General features: G+C 44.6%; 3 protein-coding genes across 3 annotated transcripts; all 3 read right to left on the bottom strand.

Moving 5' to 3' along the window:
- Window positions 1-7,291: 7,291 nt before the first annotated feature.
- LOC308078825 (transforming protein RhoA-like) lies at window positions 7,292-7,867 on the bottom strand (the record flags this gene model as incomplete). Its single annotated transcript, XM_080420171.1, has 1 exon — window positions 7,292-7,867. One exon carries the CDS (start codon window positions 7,865-7,867, stop codon window positions 7,292-7,294), a length of 576 nt encoding a protein of 191 aa, XP_080276297.1.
- Window positions 7,868-10,864: 2,997 nt separating this feature from the next.
- On the bottom strand, window positions 10,865-11,443 carry LOC308078824 (rho-related GTP-binding protein RhoA-B-like; the record flags this gene model as incomplete). The annotated part of the gene is made up of 1 exon (XM_080420170.1): window positions 10,865-11,443. One exon carries the CDS (start codon window positions 11,441-11,443, stop codon window positions 10,865-10,867), a length of 579 nt encoding a protein of 192 aa, XP_080276296.1.
- Window positions 11,444-14,272: 2,829 nt separating this feature from the next.
- On the bottom strand, window positions 14,273-15,334 carry LOC308078506 (NAD-dependent protein deacetylase sirtuin-2-like; the record flags this gene model as incomplete). Its single annotated transcript, XM_080419693.1, has 1 exon — window positions 14,273-15,334. The coding sequence occupies one exon, from the start codon at window positions 15,332-15,334 to the stop codon at window positions 14,273-14,275; it is 1,062 nt and encodes a 353-aa protein (XP_080275819.1).
- Window positions 15,335-18,710: the final 3,376 nt, after the last annotated feature.

Raw genomic sequence — 18,710 nt, 5'->3', positions numbered from 1 at the left:
CGTTGTCCCGTTTTAAGCTCTGCTGCTGACGCTTGCATCATAGCTATGTCACTATGATGTCACTATGATGTCACTATGATGTCAGTCTCACCCAAAAATGGAGTTTCATGTAAGTCCTGCCCAAATACTGTATGTGGATCCGTGACATCAGAAATTCCTACCAGTGCTCTGATCAACAGTATCAGGTAACGATAGCAACCAAAAATCAACAAATATGGACACAGTGAAATGTCTTCAGCCGATCTGACCAATATGTCTGAGTACATCTGTCTGTGTCCCTTTTGTGCCCATATATGGATATGTCTGTATCTGCCAGTCCTTATCCTTTTATTCCCATATATGAAGATCCCTGATGTCATCAGTGCATGACCATTCCCATAGATGGGCATATATAGGTCAGAGTGGCGTTTCTGGACTTGGGCACGTGCGTAGAGTTTGACGTCAGTTGGTCTCATATATGTGCATGACCTATGGTCAGATCTGTGGCTCTGGACAACCGGATCTCCATATATGCCTATATATGGGCCTAATGGTCAGATCAGCGGTTCTGGACAACGCCTACACGACCGAATCAGTAGTAGTAACCATAACGACGGGAGTTCTAAGTTAGTTGTACCCGCATTTATGTGGATCCTTATTCATTTGAAAATGTATAAGGATCCTTATATGATTTGTTTGAGTATGATGACCCATATTTGGGTGTAGCTGCAGTGGAAACTATATAGGGTTTTAAGTCTGAGTCATGGTGACGGAGGGGTCGTCGGGATTTGTCATTGAATCCTATAGATTACACAGATCTCTACGTGTGTGTGAGTGAGTCTGTCTGTGTGTCCCCATGTATCTCTGCCGTTGCACATCTAGATGATCTGGATCAGCGGTTGTCCAAAAATGTATATAAATCCCCAAAACCCCATATATGGAGTATGCTGTCTAACCTCAATGTGTCATCATGGCATCAGGCACAAACAAATCAGTCAGCTCCATATATGGCCACAAAAGCGGGCATGCCCTTATATGGGTATGTAGTGATGATATCAAGGATCTCCATATATGGGCATAAAAGGGACAAGGAACGACATATACAGGGATCTCCATATATGGGCATAAAAGGGGACAAAGACTGACAGAGATGTCCATATATGGGCATATCAGCATGGTCATATACTGATGACATCAAGGATCTCCATATATGGGCATAAAAGGGACAGAGACTGACAGATATAGAGATCTCCATATTTGGGCATATCAGTCGGATCGGCGGTGTGATGTAGGCGTGAGGGCCGCACAGCGGCCTGAACTCTAGATCGACCTGAACCTCTAGTAACTCATAAAATATAAAGTAAAAATGAATACTGACTAAAAACATTTGTTTTGTGTTTATTAAGCTTAAAGGGATAGTTCCCCCCAAAAATACTTTTTTTCTATCGATTACTCACACCAAGGAGACTTGAATTCATGGGGATTTTTTTGGTTTTGACGCATTCCTAAGCCAATAATTTGATGACCGGCGGCGGCTCCGGTAGGAGACTCAAAGTGTCAACTTTGAGTCTCCTACCGGATACATTAGCATCTTTCCGCCGGTCATCAAATTATTGGCTTAGGAATGCGACAAAAACCAAAAAATCTCCATGAATTCAAGGCTTCATGGGGTGTGTAATTGATAGAAAATTAGATTTTTTTGGGGTGAACTATCCCTTAAGACAAAAAAGCAGGAGGGGCGAAATCCCAAAACGGCATCTGGCACGACCGCCGCGCGTCTGGCACGAGCGCCGAGCCTCCGCCTCTCCGCCACAGACCGTCAGGCCTCCGCCGCACCCGCCGCGGCGGAGACGCAACCGCCACGGCGGAGACGCAACCGCCACGGCGGAGACGCAACCGCCACTGACAGCCACTGACCGCCACGGACCCGCCAGGACCCGTCACTGACCGCCACTGACAGCCAAGACCCGCCACTGACCACCACTGACCGCCCCGACCCGCCACTGTCAGTGGCGGTCCGCCACTGACAGCCACTGACTGCCATGGCCACGCCCCGCCACGGACCCGCCACACCTGGCACGACCGCCAAGCCTCCGACGCGCCTCTGGCGATCTATCTATCTATCTATCTATCTATCTATCTATCTATCTATCTCTCTGGCGATCTATCTATCTATCTATCTATCTATCTATCTATCTATCTATCTATCTATCTATCTATCTATCTATCTATCTATCTATCTATCTATCTATCTATCTATCTGTCAATTAATCTATCATCTGTCACAAGGGTTTTCAGCCCAAGGACCCCCTAGCTGAGAGAGAGATGAAGCAGGGACCCCCTCTATATTGTATATTTTTTTCCCTCCATTGATAGCTCTTTGCCAAAAATAGCCGATCTACAAGCTCTGCCTGTCAGTCTGTCGGACGGGAAGATACGTAATTCTCATCTCTGCTGATGTATTTATTATGCACATAACATAACAATACACAACGTCTACTGTATGTAGCCCACTGTAGGCTAACATTCTTGGGGGGTCTTGTTAAGCTCCACCTTAGCGCCGCCAATGAAGCGGTTTCAGAAAATAAAAATAAGAAAAAGTAAACCCCCCAAAAAAGGCGTGTCTGTCTGTCTGTCTATCTATCTAAAATAGCCGATCTATGTTGTGAGCTTGTAGATCGGCTATTTTTGGCTAAACTTCTCCTCAGAAAAGGGATGCTAGGGTTCAAGTGGCATATCACACAAAGATTTGGCAGACCCCTGTAGTAACTCTGAGGACCCCTGTGTGTGTGTGTGTGTGTGTGTGTGTGTGTGTGTGTGTGTGTGTGTGTGTGTGTGTGTGTGTGTGTGTGTGTGTGTGTGTGTGTGTGTGTGTGTGTGTGTGTGTGTGTGTGTGTGTGTGTGTGTGTGTGTGTGTGTGTGTGTGTGCGCGGAAGCCCAGTGGTAAATTGGACACTAACGCAACCGGTTTTTGCATAAACTCTCACTGGCCCATGCAGTCCCAACTGGACTGATGTTTCTCTGGAGTGGAAAGGAGCAGACGAGCGTCTCGTCTGTGATGAGTCTGTCATTCAACACGCACGCAACAGTGGTCCCTCCTTTTCCTTTGGAATGCACTCCCCAAAACTTTCAGAGATGCGCCCACCTTCCAATCCTTCAAAACCGCCATCAAAACCCACCTCTTCAATATCACTAAGCTAAAAGGTGTAAAAACATGAATAAATAGACCGCCTATTATTATTTCTTAATATTTCAAGAGGTTATTCAACTCTCTCCAACTATCTTTTAACCGCACCACATTTGCGTCATGCGTGACTAATGGGAATGGACATTTGACCATGCAATATTTGGTGTATTATATATTATAATATTTTAAAAGCTCTGTTCTTTTCAATGCCAAAAGCTATATTTTTAAAATGTCATTTCATGTAAGACTCTTACATGTGCGTCCACACCATAGAGGTATAATATAACCCAGGTCCACACAGGCTGCGCAGATAGCTTCGGGAAACAGGCGCACGCACTCCTGGCCTGGGAGAGGCTTCGTATACTAGTGCTGTCCTACGCAGGAGTTTGTAGGCTATATAATAATAATGAGGTGCGGTTAAAAGACAGTTGGAGAGAGTTGAATAACCTCTTGAAATATTAAGAAATAATAATAGGCAGTCTATTTATTTACAAATGTTGGTTGGGGTAATTAATAGCAACTATAGCAACACGTCACCCCGACCCTACAGACACTTCACCAAGTTCATTTATTCAGGAAATATTAGTATATTAATATTTAGAGAATACGTATTTTTATTGACATTATAATAAAATAAATATAGGCACTGTGGATTTGTCTATAGTCTCCTTGACTCAGGGACCAAATAATAATAAATAATAATATATAATAATAATAATAATAGTAATAATAATAATAAGTGTGCTTAGTATTATGTTCTGCAATCACTTAAGTTGCTCTAACATATAAGTTGTAAAGTAGCCTGTCTATAACAATAATAACAATAATAATAATAATAATAATACTGACACCGGTGATAAAAACAATGTATTGACAAACAATGTAATTAACAGTCACACCTTTGTGGATTACAGTAAAATTGTAATGACAAATGAACTCTGCGGCCGCACTGAGGCGCTCCAAGCTGTGGACATTCCCCAAAGGTTGGTTTCCAAGCTCTAACCTTGGATTGCCTTTCAATAACAAATTTTATGGACATATGTATCACCTACCTGCTACTTATTTGAGATAATTTTATATTATTGTAATCAGTTCATTATTTCCTGTGTAATCCTGATCCATGAATAAAACTGAAGTGTGTCATTTGGAGCGAATGGCATTGCGCGGCACAAATTGTCTTCTTTGAATAGACTATCATCTTATATAAACACAATTGACACAAGGAATTGACACTCTCACATCTGCTGATAATATGAAAATTATAATCACAGACATTCCTGGAGAATTAGAAGATAGAATGTTGTGTGCCAGGCTGTGGGTGTGTTTAGATATGGGCAAGAGCGAATTGGTTTGTATTGTAATGGACCAGTGCGCAACGAATAATTATAATATTATTATAATAATAATAATTGTTGAATAGCATCAATTTCTCCACCATAATAAAGGTTCTTATCAGTGTGACGTCGTCTGTTAAGGGGTCTACATAATATTAAAATAACAAAATCGTATTTTAAATGGGTACACAAAAGTCAACTTCATTAATGCTTGCATAGCCTAATGCATGGTCGCAAAGTAAATGCTTAATATAATATTTAAATAACTAAATCTTATTTTAAATGCGGTCCAAAAAAGAAGTCAACTTCATTATGCTTGCATAGCCTAATGCATGGTTGCAAATAAGATTTCGTTATTTGAATATTTTATTTAGCAAGGTTTGGCATTATAGATCAAATTCTGACTCTTTCTGTGTTTCTATGTAGCCATTTAATAAAAGAAACAAGTCTATAAGGCCTGGCCAAGGTGGGCAAAGAGAGAGTAGGCTATAAAAGCCATTAGTTATCTTAATGAAGTAAACAACTAAATAATAAAGTAAAGTTATTATTCCGCTATTATTATTGTTATGACTCTTTGCTCGAGTACATTTCATATAAGGACCTTCTCATGATCCTCTTTACCCAGCACCCCAACAGGTGATAAGCATTAAAATCGGCATTTTCTAATTAGAAAATTGCCATTAGGCTACTGGGTTGTGGAAGGACATGTGCACTCCTGCGCCCTCATTTATCAAATAATTCCAAGTGACATAAAGCAATTAAAATCAAGCGATTTGAAAAGAATATTTATAAAAAAAAAATCAATGTTAAAGTAATACTAGGTAACGTTTTCAACAAAATTAAAGTTAAATTGTATATCTTTTGTGAGTGGCAAAAGTTTCACAACACCCACTCCATGAATTTCACCCCCGGAAGCCTTTTATTTATATATTTTCTATTGAACGATGTCGGGGGGGACTTTCCCGGGAAAATGACGTCATCTGGCCGGAAAACGGAGGCGGAAATGCACTGGTTTCCTATTTGGCCAGGAACGACCGCAACGGTTTCCTGTTTGGCCAGGAACTACCGCGCTAATAACAAAAAGGAACCTCACGCTGATTTTAAGAGAATGTAGGATTGGAAGATCGAAAAAGAACAGAAAAAGAAAGCACATCTCAAGAACGCTTTTTGAAACGCTTCCGGCTTCCGGTGAAAACAAATGGAATTCTGGGTAATCGAGGACTACGGAAATTGTATGCAGTGACGGTAGTGACCAGCAGAGGTTGCTAAAAATCGTTATTTGTGAATCTGCATTGTACAACTTTAAGATGCTTAATCATTCACCCAAACAAGTCCTATAACAGTAATGCAGATCTATACATTTGCAGATCTTGCCAGGCTATCTCAAATGTGCATGGACTGGTGTCAGGTCTCCAGAGCGCGCACTGCGCACTGCTCTATAATGGGTTGAATTAATATACAACTTAAAAGCCGGGTTCTCAAGTGCACGGTGCACGACCGCTCTGTCTGTAGCCATGATGTTTTGTAGCTATGATGTCAGCTATATAGCTGACAGTAGCCTATATATAATATAGTATCTGATTATTAGGCAGTGCGTTTGGCGTGTGCGTAAATATGAATCTGGCAGCTAGGGGATAGGGATACATTAATTGACGTTCATTATACCATATAGATATAGGTGTTTTAATAAAATAAAAAAAATCTAAATTATTATTTATTCACCTGGGGGGGGGACGTGTGGCAATAACGCCTGGGTTAACTGCATGCATTTGCGTGGGTGCGTGCGTGTTACGGCCGTGGACTTTTGATAGACAGACAGACAGACAGACAGACAGACAGACAGACAGACAGATAGACAGATAGACAGATAATGTTATGTGCATGGAAATAAATTACAGAAAATAAGAAAATAATATATAATAAATTCATGACTGATACCAAATGAAAATATAAACTTTACAGATCATATAAACATTAAAATTATAAGAATTCAAGTAAAATTGAGAAAGATCTGGCCAAATGAAATCTCAACTGCTCCTCTGTCTCAATGCGCAAAATATGCCACGGTCATGGCGGAGGCTTGGCGCTCGTGCCAGAGGCGCGGTGGAGGCTTGGCGGTCGTGCCAGGTGTGGCGGGTCCGTGGCGGGTCCATGGCAGTCAGTGGCTGTCAGTGGCGGACCGCCACTGACAGTGGCGGGTCGGGGCGGTCAGTGGCGGTCAGTGACGGGTCCTGGCGGGTCCGTGGCGGTCAGTGGCTGTCAGTGGCAGTCGTTCCACCGTGGCGGTTGCGTCTCCGCCGTGGCGGTTGCGTCGGAGGCCTGACGGTCTGTGGCGGAGAGGCGGAGGCTCGGCGCTCGTGCCAGAGGCGCGGCGGTCGTGCCAGATGCGCGGCGGAGGCGCGGCGGCCGCCAACCCCGTTTTGGGATCCCGCTGTCTCTCCAAAAAAGTAAAGTTCTGCACCTGTAGTATAAACTTCTGTGTGGTGTCTTGGGGAATTTTACCTATAATCTTTCCTTTTTTCCCTTTGATCCGCCTGCATTAAGTTGTCCCCATGTGCTGCCATTTACATTAGAAGACATTTACATACATCTCATATCAGCCGCATTTTAGTAACATAAAAAATGAATACTGACAAAAACCTTTTGTTTTGTGTTTATTAGGCTTAAGACAAAAAAGTAAAGTTCTGCACCTCTAGTATAAACCTCTGTGTGGGTGTCTTGGGGAATTTGACCTATAATCTTTATTTTTTCCCTTTGATCCATGCATTAAGTAGTCCCCATGTGCTTCCATTTACATTAGAAGACATTTACATTTCTTCTTTCTTTTCTTCTGTAGTGCAGCCCTGGTGGCTATCTCAAAAACTTCCCTCACACCATCCTTTGTTTTTGCAGAGCACTCCATGTACTCCAAGGCACCAATCCTGTTTGCCATCTCACGGCCCTCCTCTGATTTCACAGGTTCTTGCTTCGCCTTGACCAGCTTCCTACGGGTGTGCTCATCATTGCGCAGGTCCATTTTATTTCCCACCAAGACAATGGGAGCATCAGGGCAGTAGAATCTGATTTCAGGGGCCCACTTCTCCAGGATGTTCTCAAGACTGTCCGGGTCATCAATGGAGAAGCACATGAGAATGACATCAGCATGTGAGTAACAAAGAGGACGCAGTCTGTCTAAGCCTTCATTACCGCCTGTATCCCGAAACGCTAGTTGAACCGGTTTGCCATCCACTTCAATGTTAGCGACTTCGATCTCGTAAATTGTAGGCACATAGACCTCTGGCTCTGGGAAGTGGTCCTTGCATAGACAGGTCTTCCCACAGGCTTCATCTCCCACTACTATTACAATCTTTTTCTTAATTTCTGCCATAGTCACTGGCAATCTCTGCTCTAATGGGGTCTCCATTGAGGTGGTGATCACTCAATGTCTCTCACGATACTGCCACAACGCTCTTGAGTTGTCCCATATTAAGCTCTGCTGCTGACGCTCGCATCATAGCTATGTCACTATGATGTCAGTCTGACTGTCAGCCCTGCCCAAATATGGGGATCCGTGACATCAGAACAGTCGGTACTCTGATCAACAGTATCAGGTAACCATAGCAACCAAAAATCAACAAATATGTACACAGTGAAATGTCTTCAGCCGATCCGACCAATATGTCTGAGTCATAGTGGCCTTGTCAGAGTACACAACAAATGTATGTGGATCCTTAGTTTGAGTATGTCTGAGTATGATGACCCATATTTGGGTGGAGCTGCAGTGGGAACTCTATATATAGTTTTATATCTGAGTCATGGAGACTGGGCGGTGGTCCATGGCCAGGATTTGTCATTGAATCCTATAAAGTACACAGATCTCTGCATGCGTGTGAGTGAGTCTGTCTGTGTGTCCCCATGTATCTAGATGATCCGGATCAGTGGTTGTCAAAAGATGTAGATAAATCCCCATACATGGAGTATCCTGATGTCATCAACATGATGACATCAGGATACTCCATATTTGGGCTTGGCTGGCCTGGACTCCATATTTGGGCTTGGCTGACACAGAACTCCATATATGGGCATATAAGTGACACAGACAGAGACAGATGATATCTCCATATATGGACATGAGACAGATATAGAAATCTACATATATGGGCATAAAAGGGACAGACAGAGACAGACAGACAGACAGACAGACAGACATATGGGTGCAACGGGTACTCTGGCACATCTGTCTCTGAACTCCGAACTGTCCCACCACTGCATGACATTACAATGACATTGATTACTCTTCCTTGTTAGCCTGGGATCAATGTTGCGGGGTAGCTCCGAAGAGTATACAAATGTAACCAAATTGACTCCTCGGAATTTAATTAACATACTATAACCACTAGCTCTGGATAAAGACCAGATTGTTAATGTTAAAGTAATTTTCAGACTTTCTATTTAAGGAACATTAAAACCTAAAGGAGAATTTTGGACTAAGGTTTTCTTACCTTTTCTATGATGTTATGATATCTTAGGATGAATGGTACAGTAGAAACATCTCATAACTCCATCCCGGGTCTGCCACAGCTTAAAACGTGAGCGGATAGGCCTTGCGTTAGATCACATATTTTAATAGCTTTTTTTTAATGTATTTTTTTTAGATCTGACGTTCATAGTGACAGAACACTATGCAACCAAAAAAAACAACCTAAGTCTCTCTAGACGAGATTGAAATCTCGAGATTTCAATCTCGTCTAGCGAGACTTCTGTTTTTTTTTTCTTTTTTTTTTACAGTTTTCTGTCACTATGAACGTCAGATCTCACAAAAAAAAAAGCTATTAAAATATGTGATCTAACGCAAGGCCTATCCGCGCACGTTTTAAGCTGTGGCGGACCCGGGATGGAGTTATGATTTTTTTCTACTTTACCATTAATCCTAGGATATCATAACATCATAGAACAAGACCAGGAGACCTGGTTCTGCCAGACCCAGACTTCACATGACGTGTCAGCCTTTGTCCATGTATGGACGAAAGGGGGACAGACTTTTATGGCTGGGGCCTAAGGACAAAGTGACCAAAACCTGTTTTTTGCCCATGTATGGAGAAAACAGGTACAAAACATGCCCATGTATGGACGAAAGGGGGACAGACTTTTATGGCTGGGGCCTAAGGACAAAGTGACCAAAACCTGTTTTTTGCCCATGTATGGAGAAAACAGGTACAAAACATGCCCACGTAGGGGGACAGACTTTTATGGCTGGGGCCTAAGGACAAAGTGACCATGCCCATGTATGGAGAAAACAGGTACAAAGCCTCATGTAAGCCAGACCCCCTGGGTCCGGCAAAAAGTAAGAAAACCTTAGTCCAAAATTCTCCTTTAAGTGAAAGTTAGGGAGCTAGAAACAGAAGAGGCTGCATGCAAACCTTTGAAAGTCAGAAAGTCTGAGAGCAGGGCGCAACACGTAGATTCTGTATTTAAATGAAATGAGATGATTCTATTAGTGAAGGCAGAATGTATGAATATGTTTGCCAACAATGTAGTGCCACACACTATCCAAGGACTTTTATCTTTCAGATTCTTACAGTTATTTAGTTACACAAAAACACCAAGTTTGGATTCATGAGTTTTCCAGTCTTTTCAGCTTGCATTCGTGCATTGGAATCATAATGCACACATAGTGTCTGAAGCTCATAAGACATTTTGGCCTTGATGTGCACAAGTATTTCAATGGAAACATTCTTTAGATATCAGCAGGCAGAACTACAGTACTGCAGCATGGCACATCATTGACCTCAGATCGCATAGTACGTGTTGACAAGGAAGGTTTTGATGTGATAGATTTTATGTTCAAATATAAAAAATATTTTCTATCCTATATAAAAAATAAAAATTGTGGGACGGCGGGTGGACCTCTGACATCATGCTCATGTCGCCCTGACTCAGCCATAACCATATAAGGAGTTCCCAATGCCGCTACGCCCAAATGTGGAGTGTGCTGTCTAACCTCAATGTGTCATCATGGCATCAGGCGCAAATAAATCCATACATGGGCACAAAAGGGGGCATGCCAATATAGGGGTATAAAATGATGACATCAGGGATCTCCATATATGGGCATAAAAGGGACAAAGACTGACAGAGACAGAGATCTCCATATTTGGGCATATCAGTCGGATCGGCGGTGCAACGTAGGTGTGAGGGCCGCATTTTAGTAACGTAAAAAATGAATACTGACAAAAATCTTTTGTTTTGTGTTTATTAGGCTTAAGACAAAAAAGTATAGTCCTGCACCTGTAGTATAAACCTCTGTGTGGGTGTCTTGGGGAATTTGACCTATAATCTTAATTTTTTCCCTTTGATCCATGCAGTAGTCCCCATGTGCTTCCATTTACACTAGAAGACAATTACATCTCTTCTTACTTTTCTTCCTCTGCCGAGCCTGTAGTGCAGCCCTGGTGGCTATCTCAAAAACTTCCCTCACACCATCCTTTGTTTTTGCAGAGCACTCCATGTACTCCAAGGCACCAATCATGTTTGCCATCTTACGGCCCTCCTCTGATTTCACAGGTTCTTGCTTCGCCTTGACCAGATTCCTACGGGTGTGCTCATCATTGCGCAGGTCCATTTTATTTCCCACCAAGACAATGGGAGCATCAGGGCAGTAGAATCTGATTTCAGGGGCCCACTTCTCCAGGATGTTCTCAAGACTGTCCGGGTCATCAATGGAGAAGCACATGAGAATGACATCAGCATGTGAGTAACAAAGAGGACGCAGTCTGTCATAGTCTCCTTGAACGCCTATATCCCAAAACGCTAGTTGAACCGGTTTGCCATCCACTTCAATGTTAGCGACTTCGAGCTCGTAAAATGTAGGCCTATAGACCTCTGGGAAGTGGTCCTTGTATAGACAGGTCTTCCCACAGAGTCCATCTCCCACTATTAGAATCTCTATCTTCATTTCTGCCATAGTCGCTGACATTTCTGGGGTCTCCATTGAGGTGGTGATCACTCAATGTCTCTCACGATACTGCCACACCGCTCTTGCGTTGTCCCGTTTTAAGCTCTGCTGCTGACGCTCGCATCATAGCTATGTCACTATGATGTCACTATGATGTCACTATGATGTCACTATGATGTCAGTCTCACCCAAAAATGGAGTTTCATGTAAGTCCTGCCCAAATACTGTATGTGGATCCGTGACATCAGAAATTCCTACCAGTACTCTGATCAACAGTATCAGGTAACGATAGCAACCAAAAATCAACAAATATGGACACAGTGAAATGTCTTCAGCCGATCTGACCAATATGTCTGAGTACTAGTACTAGCTGTACCCATCTGTCTGTGTCCCTTTTGTGCCCATATATGGATATGTCTGTATCTGCCAGTCTTTATCCTTTTATTCCCATATATGAAGATCCCTGATGTCATCAGTGCATGACCATTCCCATAGATGGGCATATAGGTCAGAGTGGCGTTTCTGGACTTGACGTTGGGCACGTGCGTAGAGTTTGACGTCAGTTAGTCTCATATATGTGCATGACCTATGGTCAGATCTGTGGCTCTGGACAACCGGATCTCCATATATGCCTATATATGGGCCTAATGGTCAGATCAGCGGTTCTGGAAAACGCCTACACGACCGAATCACAGTAGTAACCATAACGACGGGAGTTCTAAGTTAGTTGTACCTGCATTTATGTGGATCCTTATTCATTTGAAAATGTTTAAGGATCCTTATATGATTTGTTTGAGTATGATGACCCATATTTGGGTGTAGCTGGATACTCCATTGGGTGTTGCTGGATACTCCATATTTGGGCTTGGCTGGCCTGGACTCCATATTTGGGCTTGGCTGACACAGAACTCCATATATGGGCATATAAGTGACACAGACAGAGACAGATGATATCTCCATATATGGACATGAGACAGATATAGAAATCTACATATATGGGCATAAAAGGGACAGACAGACAGACAGACAGACAGACATATGGGTGCAACGGGTACTCTGGCACATCTGTCTCTGAACTCCGAACTGTCACACCACTGCATGACATTACAATGACATTGATTACTCTTCCTTGTTAGCCTGGGATCAATGTTGCGGGGTAGCTCCGAAGAGTATACAAATGTAACCAAATGGACATACTATAACCACTAGCTCTGGATAAAGACCAGATTGTTAATGTTAAAGTCATTTTCAGACTTTCTATTTAAGGAACATTAAAGCCTAAAGGAGAATTTTGGACTAAGGTTTTCTTACCTTTTCTATGATGTTATGATATCTTAGGATGAATGGTACAGTAGAAACATTTCATAACTCCATCCCGGGTCTGCCACAGCTTAAAACCTGAGCGGATAGGCCTTGCGTTAGATCACATATTTTAATAGCTTTTTTATAAAAAAAATGTTTAGATCTGACGTTCATAGTGACAGAACACTATGCAACCAAAAAAAAAAACTAAGTCTCTCTAGAAGAGATTGAAATCTCGAGATTTCAATCTCGTCTAGCGAGACTTTTTTTTTTTTTTTACAGTTTTCTGTCACTATGAACGTCAGATCTCACAAAAAAAAAAAAAAAAAAAAAAAGCTATTAAAATATGTGATCTAACGCAAGGCCTATCCGCGCACGTTTTAAGCTGTGGCGGACCCGGGATGGAGTTATGATTTTTTTCTACTGTACCATTCATCCTAGGATATCATAACATCATAGAACAAGACCAGGAGACCTGGTTCTGCCAGACCCAGAGTTCACATGACGTGTCAGCCTGTGTCTATGCCCATGTATGGACGAAAGGGGGACAGACTTTTATGGCTGGGGCCTAAGGACAAAGTGACCAAAACCAGTTTTTTTCCCATGTATGGAGAAAACAGGTACAAAACATGCCCACGTAGGGGGACAGACTTTTATGGCTGGGGCCTAAGGACAAAGTGACCATGCCCATGTATGGAGAAAACAGGTACAAAGCCTCATGTAAGCCAGACCCCCTGGGTCCGGCAAAAAGTAAGAAAACCTTAGTCCAAAATTCTCCTTTTAAGTGAAAGTTAGAAGAACTACATGAAACATATTGTATTTTAATAAGCATCACTTAGTAATAAGGAAGTGAGAATAAATATTGAACAATAGATTATAAATTACATTATACACATAGAGCTCTTCACAGGTTCTAAATGATGGACCCAAACCCTAATCGACCCCTGAAATTGGTTCTGAGATCCTTTTGGAGCCGTCAGAAATAAAAGAAAAAAGAAAGACGCGCCAGGATGGCACCCATTATGTTATAGACCCTACAAACCTAAAATGCTGTTCTAACACAGTCTGCCAGATGTCAGCTATAGGCTACTCCATGCTGTAGCAGTCTACAATAAGAGACATTGACAATGATATTAAATTGCATGTTTTTACCTCGATTAATAAGGAATCCAACAACCCCTATATATATTGGCTGCAGTAATCTCATCCCTGGTCAGTCTATCATAGCAGCACTTGATTCTTGCAGCCCGAGACCCCCTTCTTTCACACCCACAGCCAGTTTACAAAGAACAACTATTTGTTGTATATTAGCTTGTCTGACACCTAGTTGGTCGAGTTGAGAGAGCAACTATAGCCAGTAACAGAACGGTCATTGCCGTGAGAGGCAAGCATGCAGCCAATACACAACGACGATTGTGTAACACAATGGGAAACGGTGGGGTACTAGACCACTTGATCGCAATAGTGTCCTCCCAATAGTGGGGGGACATTCAGGCCCTTCCGACACCTAGCTTTGCTTTGCTCTCAACAGTATTCTTATCCTTGGCTGTCAATCCTGGTATGTTCTCTCTTCACCAGCTCTTCTAGCTCTGCCTTCCATCCCAACAGATCAGCCAGAGCCAAACAGCCATCATCACAAGTATTGATGTGGGCTACGTCTCTGTAAGCCTTGTCTGAGTCAAAGTCCATCCCTCTTCCGAAACCTATCAACCCAAACAGGGGCTTCGCCTCTCCTGCCTTCTCCTTGTTAATGAGCAGCCTGGGACAGTTTTTAGAAACCTTGCCGACAAGACCGGCAAATGGTTGGACCTGCAGGGATGTACCCATGATGATAAGAAGGTCACAACGGGGAAAGTCCATCTTCATTGACGTGAAGAACCGGACAGGGAGGTTTTCTCCAAAGAAGACTATATCTGGCTTGACCAGACTCCTGCACTTATCACATCTGGGGATGTCATCGGTGAAGATCTTCTCTTTCATCCAGTCGAGGTTGTACACCTTGTTGCAAGAGAAGCTGACACAGTGGGAGGTGTAGAACGTTCCATGGGCTTCAACCAGGTCTTTCCCCTCCAGCCCTGCCACACGCTCAAGGGTGTCGATATTCTGGGAGTAGCAGCGTCTCAGGAGCCCCTTGTCCTTCAACAGCTTCATGAAGTAATGACACACAGTCGGCTTGAACTGTCCCGGGTACAGTTGCTTGGCCAGGGCAAAGAATGGTTCAGGGTGTTTCTTGAAGTAATCTATATGGAAGATGGCTTCTGGGTAAGGCAGGTTGTATTTCTGCATATTGGCATAGAGGCCAGATTCCGGCGACCGGAAGTCAGGGATGCCGGCCGACGTGGATATTCCTGCTCCCACCATGCAGATAATGTTTTTACCTTTGCCACTCTGTATGTACCGAGCGACCCCTTCCAGAGTGAGCTCATCCAGAACCTTCTCTGCTGAGCCCACAGCCAGGGATCTGGAGAACAGGTTACGCAGGAAGTCCATTTCCGGTTCTCCAGAAGCCGCTCCTTCACTGCTATCGTCAGACCGATCCTCTGGTTCAGGGGTAAGATCCTCCTCTTCTCTTTCAGGAGTCTCTGGTGCTTTAGACATCTATCCGTCTACTCTCATAAATGTTAATATGAAAAGAATATTAACGGCTCAGTTTAGCACGACTCCATATTAGTACTGTGTCCACATTTTTGCTGAGGTTTTGTTTATGTGACTTGTTTATTAACTCATTTTAAAGGATGTGATGTTGTGGCGTGATGACATCATTACAAAGAATATACGCAATGACGTTACACCAGTGGTGGAAGAAGTACAAACATATCGTTGCTGTCCGGCAGAAACCAGCTAACTCCATTTTGGCGCTTTTGCTTTTTTTCCCCATAAATCAGTGCTATTGAACACCCTTTAAGTCTGTGTGTTGGTAAAAAATTATATTGAACCAATGAAAAGTATTAAAAAGCGCTTTCGACAAAACCAGCTAAATCCATTGAATCCTATAACTTTCTGCTAAACCAGCTAACTCCACCAAAGGTGGGTGGAGTTAGCTGGTTTGGCTGACTCCAGGCTCCACCCCCTTTTGACGTCCAACCTCATTGTGAGCTTGGAGGTCCATTCAGCTGTTCTTATCAATGATGAACAAAACCTCCTAACTCCACTTTTTGTTTTGTTTTTGTCATTTCCTGGAAAATGTACATTTTGGAGTTTGGTTTGGTTTCTGCCGGACAGCAGAGATATTTTACTTAAGTAAAAGTAGCAATACCACAATATAAAAATACGCTGTTACAAGTAAAGGCCTGTGTTCAAAATGTTACTTGAGTAAAAGTACAAACGTATTGGCATCAAAATATACCTAAAGTATCACAAGTAAAAGTACTAAAATGTTTGAAAATAGAAGATCTACAAGCTCACAACGCGTCGCGAGGCAACGGGTTGTGAGCTTGTAGATCGGCTATTTTCAAATAGCCTATGTATATAATAGGGCTGAAGTGGTCAATGTATGTTTTATAATATAATCATTTATATCTGCAAAGTAACTAGTAACTAGGGGTTACGTAGGTAACCCCAGTTTTGTTAGTTCCGTAGTAAGATGCTTACTTATGGGATATCATCGCCCTCTAGCGATGCACAGAGCACAACACATAAACTCCCGGCTACAATATTCTATTGGTTAGGGTCATGAGACGCGAAACCGGAAGCCGGTTAGGGTATAAATACCCTCGCGTCACAGGGAACTCCCTCTAAACCCTTCACTCTGCACGCTAAAAAGCACACAGAAGGGGTTTCTGGTAAGCATCTTACTACGGAACTAACAAAACTGGGGTTACCTACGTAACCCCTAGTTATTGTGTCGTTCCTTCATAAGATGCTTACTTATGGGACACATAAACGCCCCCTGGGGAGCCCCAGCTTACAACCCCATCCTAACCGTACGCCCATGGCCCCTGGCCTTGCCCCCGGCAAGACCCTGGCCACCAGACGCCTGACCCTTTTAGGTCAAAAGCGGAAAGGACTCAAGGCAAGGTCCTGACAGACCAAGTCTGACCCTTATGGCTAGAGAGGTCAAACCACGTCTACCCTCCAAGCCTAAGAGAAACAGGACCCCAGTTCTCCAGACGCATGACCCTTCAGGTCAGAGGCGAAAAGGGCCACAAGGCAAGGACCTGACCGACCAAAGTCTGCCCCTCATAGCCAGAGAAGTGTAGACCTCGTCTAACTCCCAGGCATAGAGAACTAGGCCCTCCTTCCCCCCAGACCCACCCTCGCCGGTCCAGGGGAAGCATAAGAGGAAAAACTACAGAAAGGAGGAGAGGCCTGCCCCAGGCAAGCACCAATCTCCCCTGACTGCAGCTAGCCTACACAACCAAGGCCGTGAACTACACCCGTAGTGTTGCCACGTCCAGGTTGAAGGTCACAAAGGTCAAGAGCTTTGACACTTTGATGACATGACAGCAGGAGGAGAAACGCGCCCTCAGGCCCTTTCACCACCTTCCTGGCTGACACTAGCCGCCACGCCCAGGACCGTGTGCGCCATCTCAGATGCCGCCACGTCCAGGCCGTGGAAGCCCGCAGAGGTCGAAGGAGACGACCTGTTTGCCGCAGAGCATATGTCCTGCATTGGCACCCCTTTGTAGAGGGCCCAAGATGCAGATACACCCCCCGAGTAGAGTGGGCCAACCGAATCGCCTCCACGATCCATCTGGAGATGGTAGGTTTAGCCACCGCCTTCCTCTGACCAGAGCGGCCATAGGAGACGAACAGCTGAGACAACCCACGGCCGGCCGCCGTCCTCTGACAGTAAAGTTTCAGAGTCCTTACTGGACAGAGACAGTGCAACCGCCTATCTTCCACCGACGCAAACGGCGGAGAATGGAAAGGCCCCCAACTCTACTGGGGCCCTAGCTATCACGCCAGTTTTAGGGACAAAGGCCAGGTCAGGTTTCAACAAAACCCTCCTGCCGTTGCCTGAAAACCGCATGCATTCCGGGCTCACAGAGAGCGCCTGCATGTCTCCAACGCGTTTAGCTGTACACAGGGCCACCAGGAGAACCGTTTTGAGACTAACGATCCTCAGATCCACAGTCTCAAGAGGTTCGAAAGGGGGAAGGCAGAGTGCGCCCAGCACCCCCGCCAGATCCCACTTGGGGAACAAAGGCCTGTTGACCGGCTTGGCCCGCTTCACACCGGCCATAAACCGCTGTATCAGCGGATGAAGGCCTACTGACTTGCCATCGAACCCCTTGTGGCAAGCGGAGATGGCCGCCAAGTACACCTTGATGGTGGAGAAAGCCAGGTCCTGGTTCAACCTGTCCTGTAGGAAAACCAGGACACTAGCCACAGGCGCCTGGAAAGCCACCACTGGAGGCGACCGTTCCAGGCACCAGGACTCTAACATGTTCCATCTGATGTCATATTGAGACCTCGTGGAACCTGCCCTGTCCCCCTGAATGGTGGCCACCACATCAGGGGGCAGCCCCTGCGAGCTCAAACTCGTCCGCTCACGGACCAGACCCGCAGGCCTGCTCCTAAGGGTGCTCGTAAAACACCTTGCCCCCGCCCTGTCTCGGAAGGTCTCTGAACAGCGGGGGAGACCACGGGCCGTCGTGGAGGAGAGGAGCGATCCCCGACCTCCACACGCCCCATGCTGGAGCTACCAGCAGCACAGTCCCGCCTTGGACCCTGACCTTCCCCAACGTTGGAGGGATCAGCTCCAAAGGTGGGAGGGCATACAGTAGGACGGTCACTTAGTCGTGCGCTAGAGCGCCTACCCCCAAGGAGAGGCTCCTGTGCCCTCAGCAAAACCGTGAGCACCTCATGTTCTCTCTGGGTGCAAGCCAGAAGACTTGAGCCCGGCCGAACCGGGCCCAGCCCTGGTTCGCAACTCAGGGGTTGAGTGACCACTCCCCGTACCGAGTTCCTCTCCTGGACAGCAGACCCGCCCCGCTGTCCAAGAGGCCCGGTACCTGGGAGGCATGTAGCA

This window comes from Gymnoscopelus braueri (genome assembly GCF_963280865.1).
Source record: "Gymnoscopelus braueri genome assembly, chromosome: 22".
Taxonomy (NCBI): domain Eukaryota; kingdom Metazoa; phylum Chordata; class Actinopteri; order Myctophiformes; family Myctophidae; genus Gymnoscopelus; species Gymnoscopelus braueri.
The sequence above is the reverse complement of the archived record's forward strand: the minus strand, read 5'-3'. Positions and strand labels throughout refer to the sequence as shown.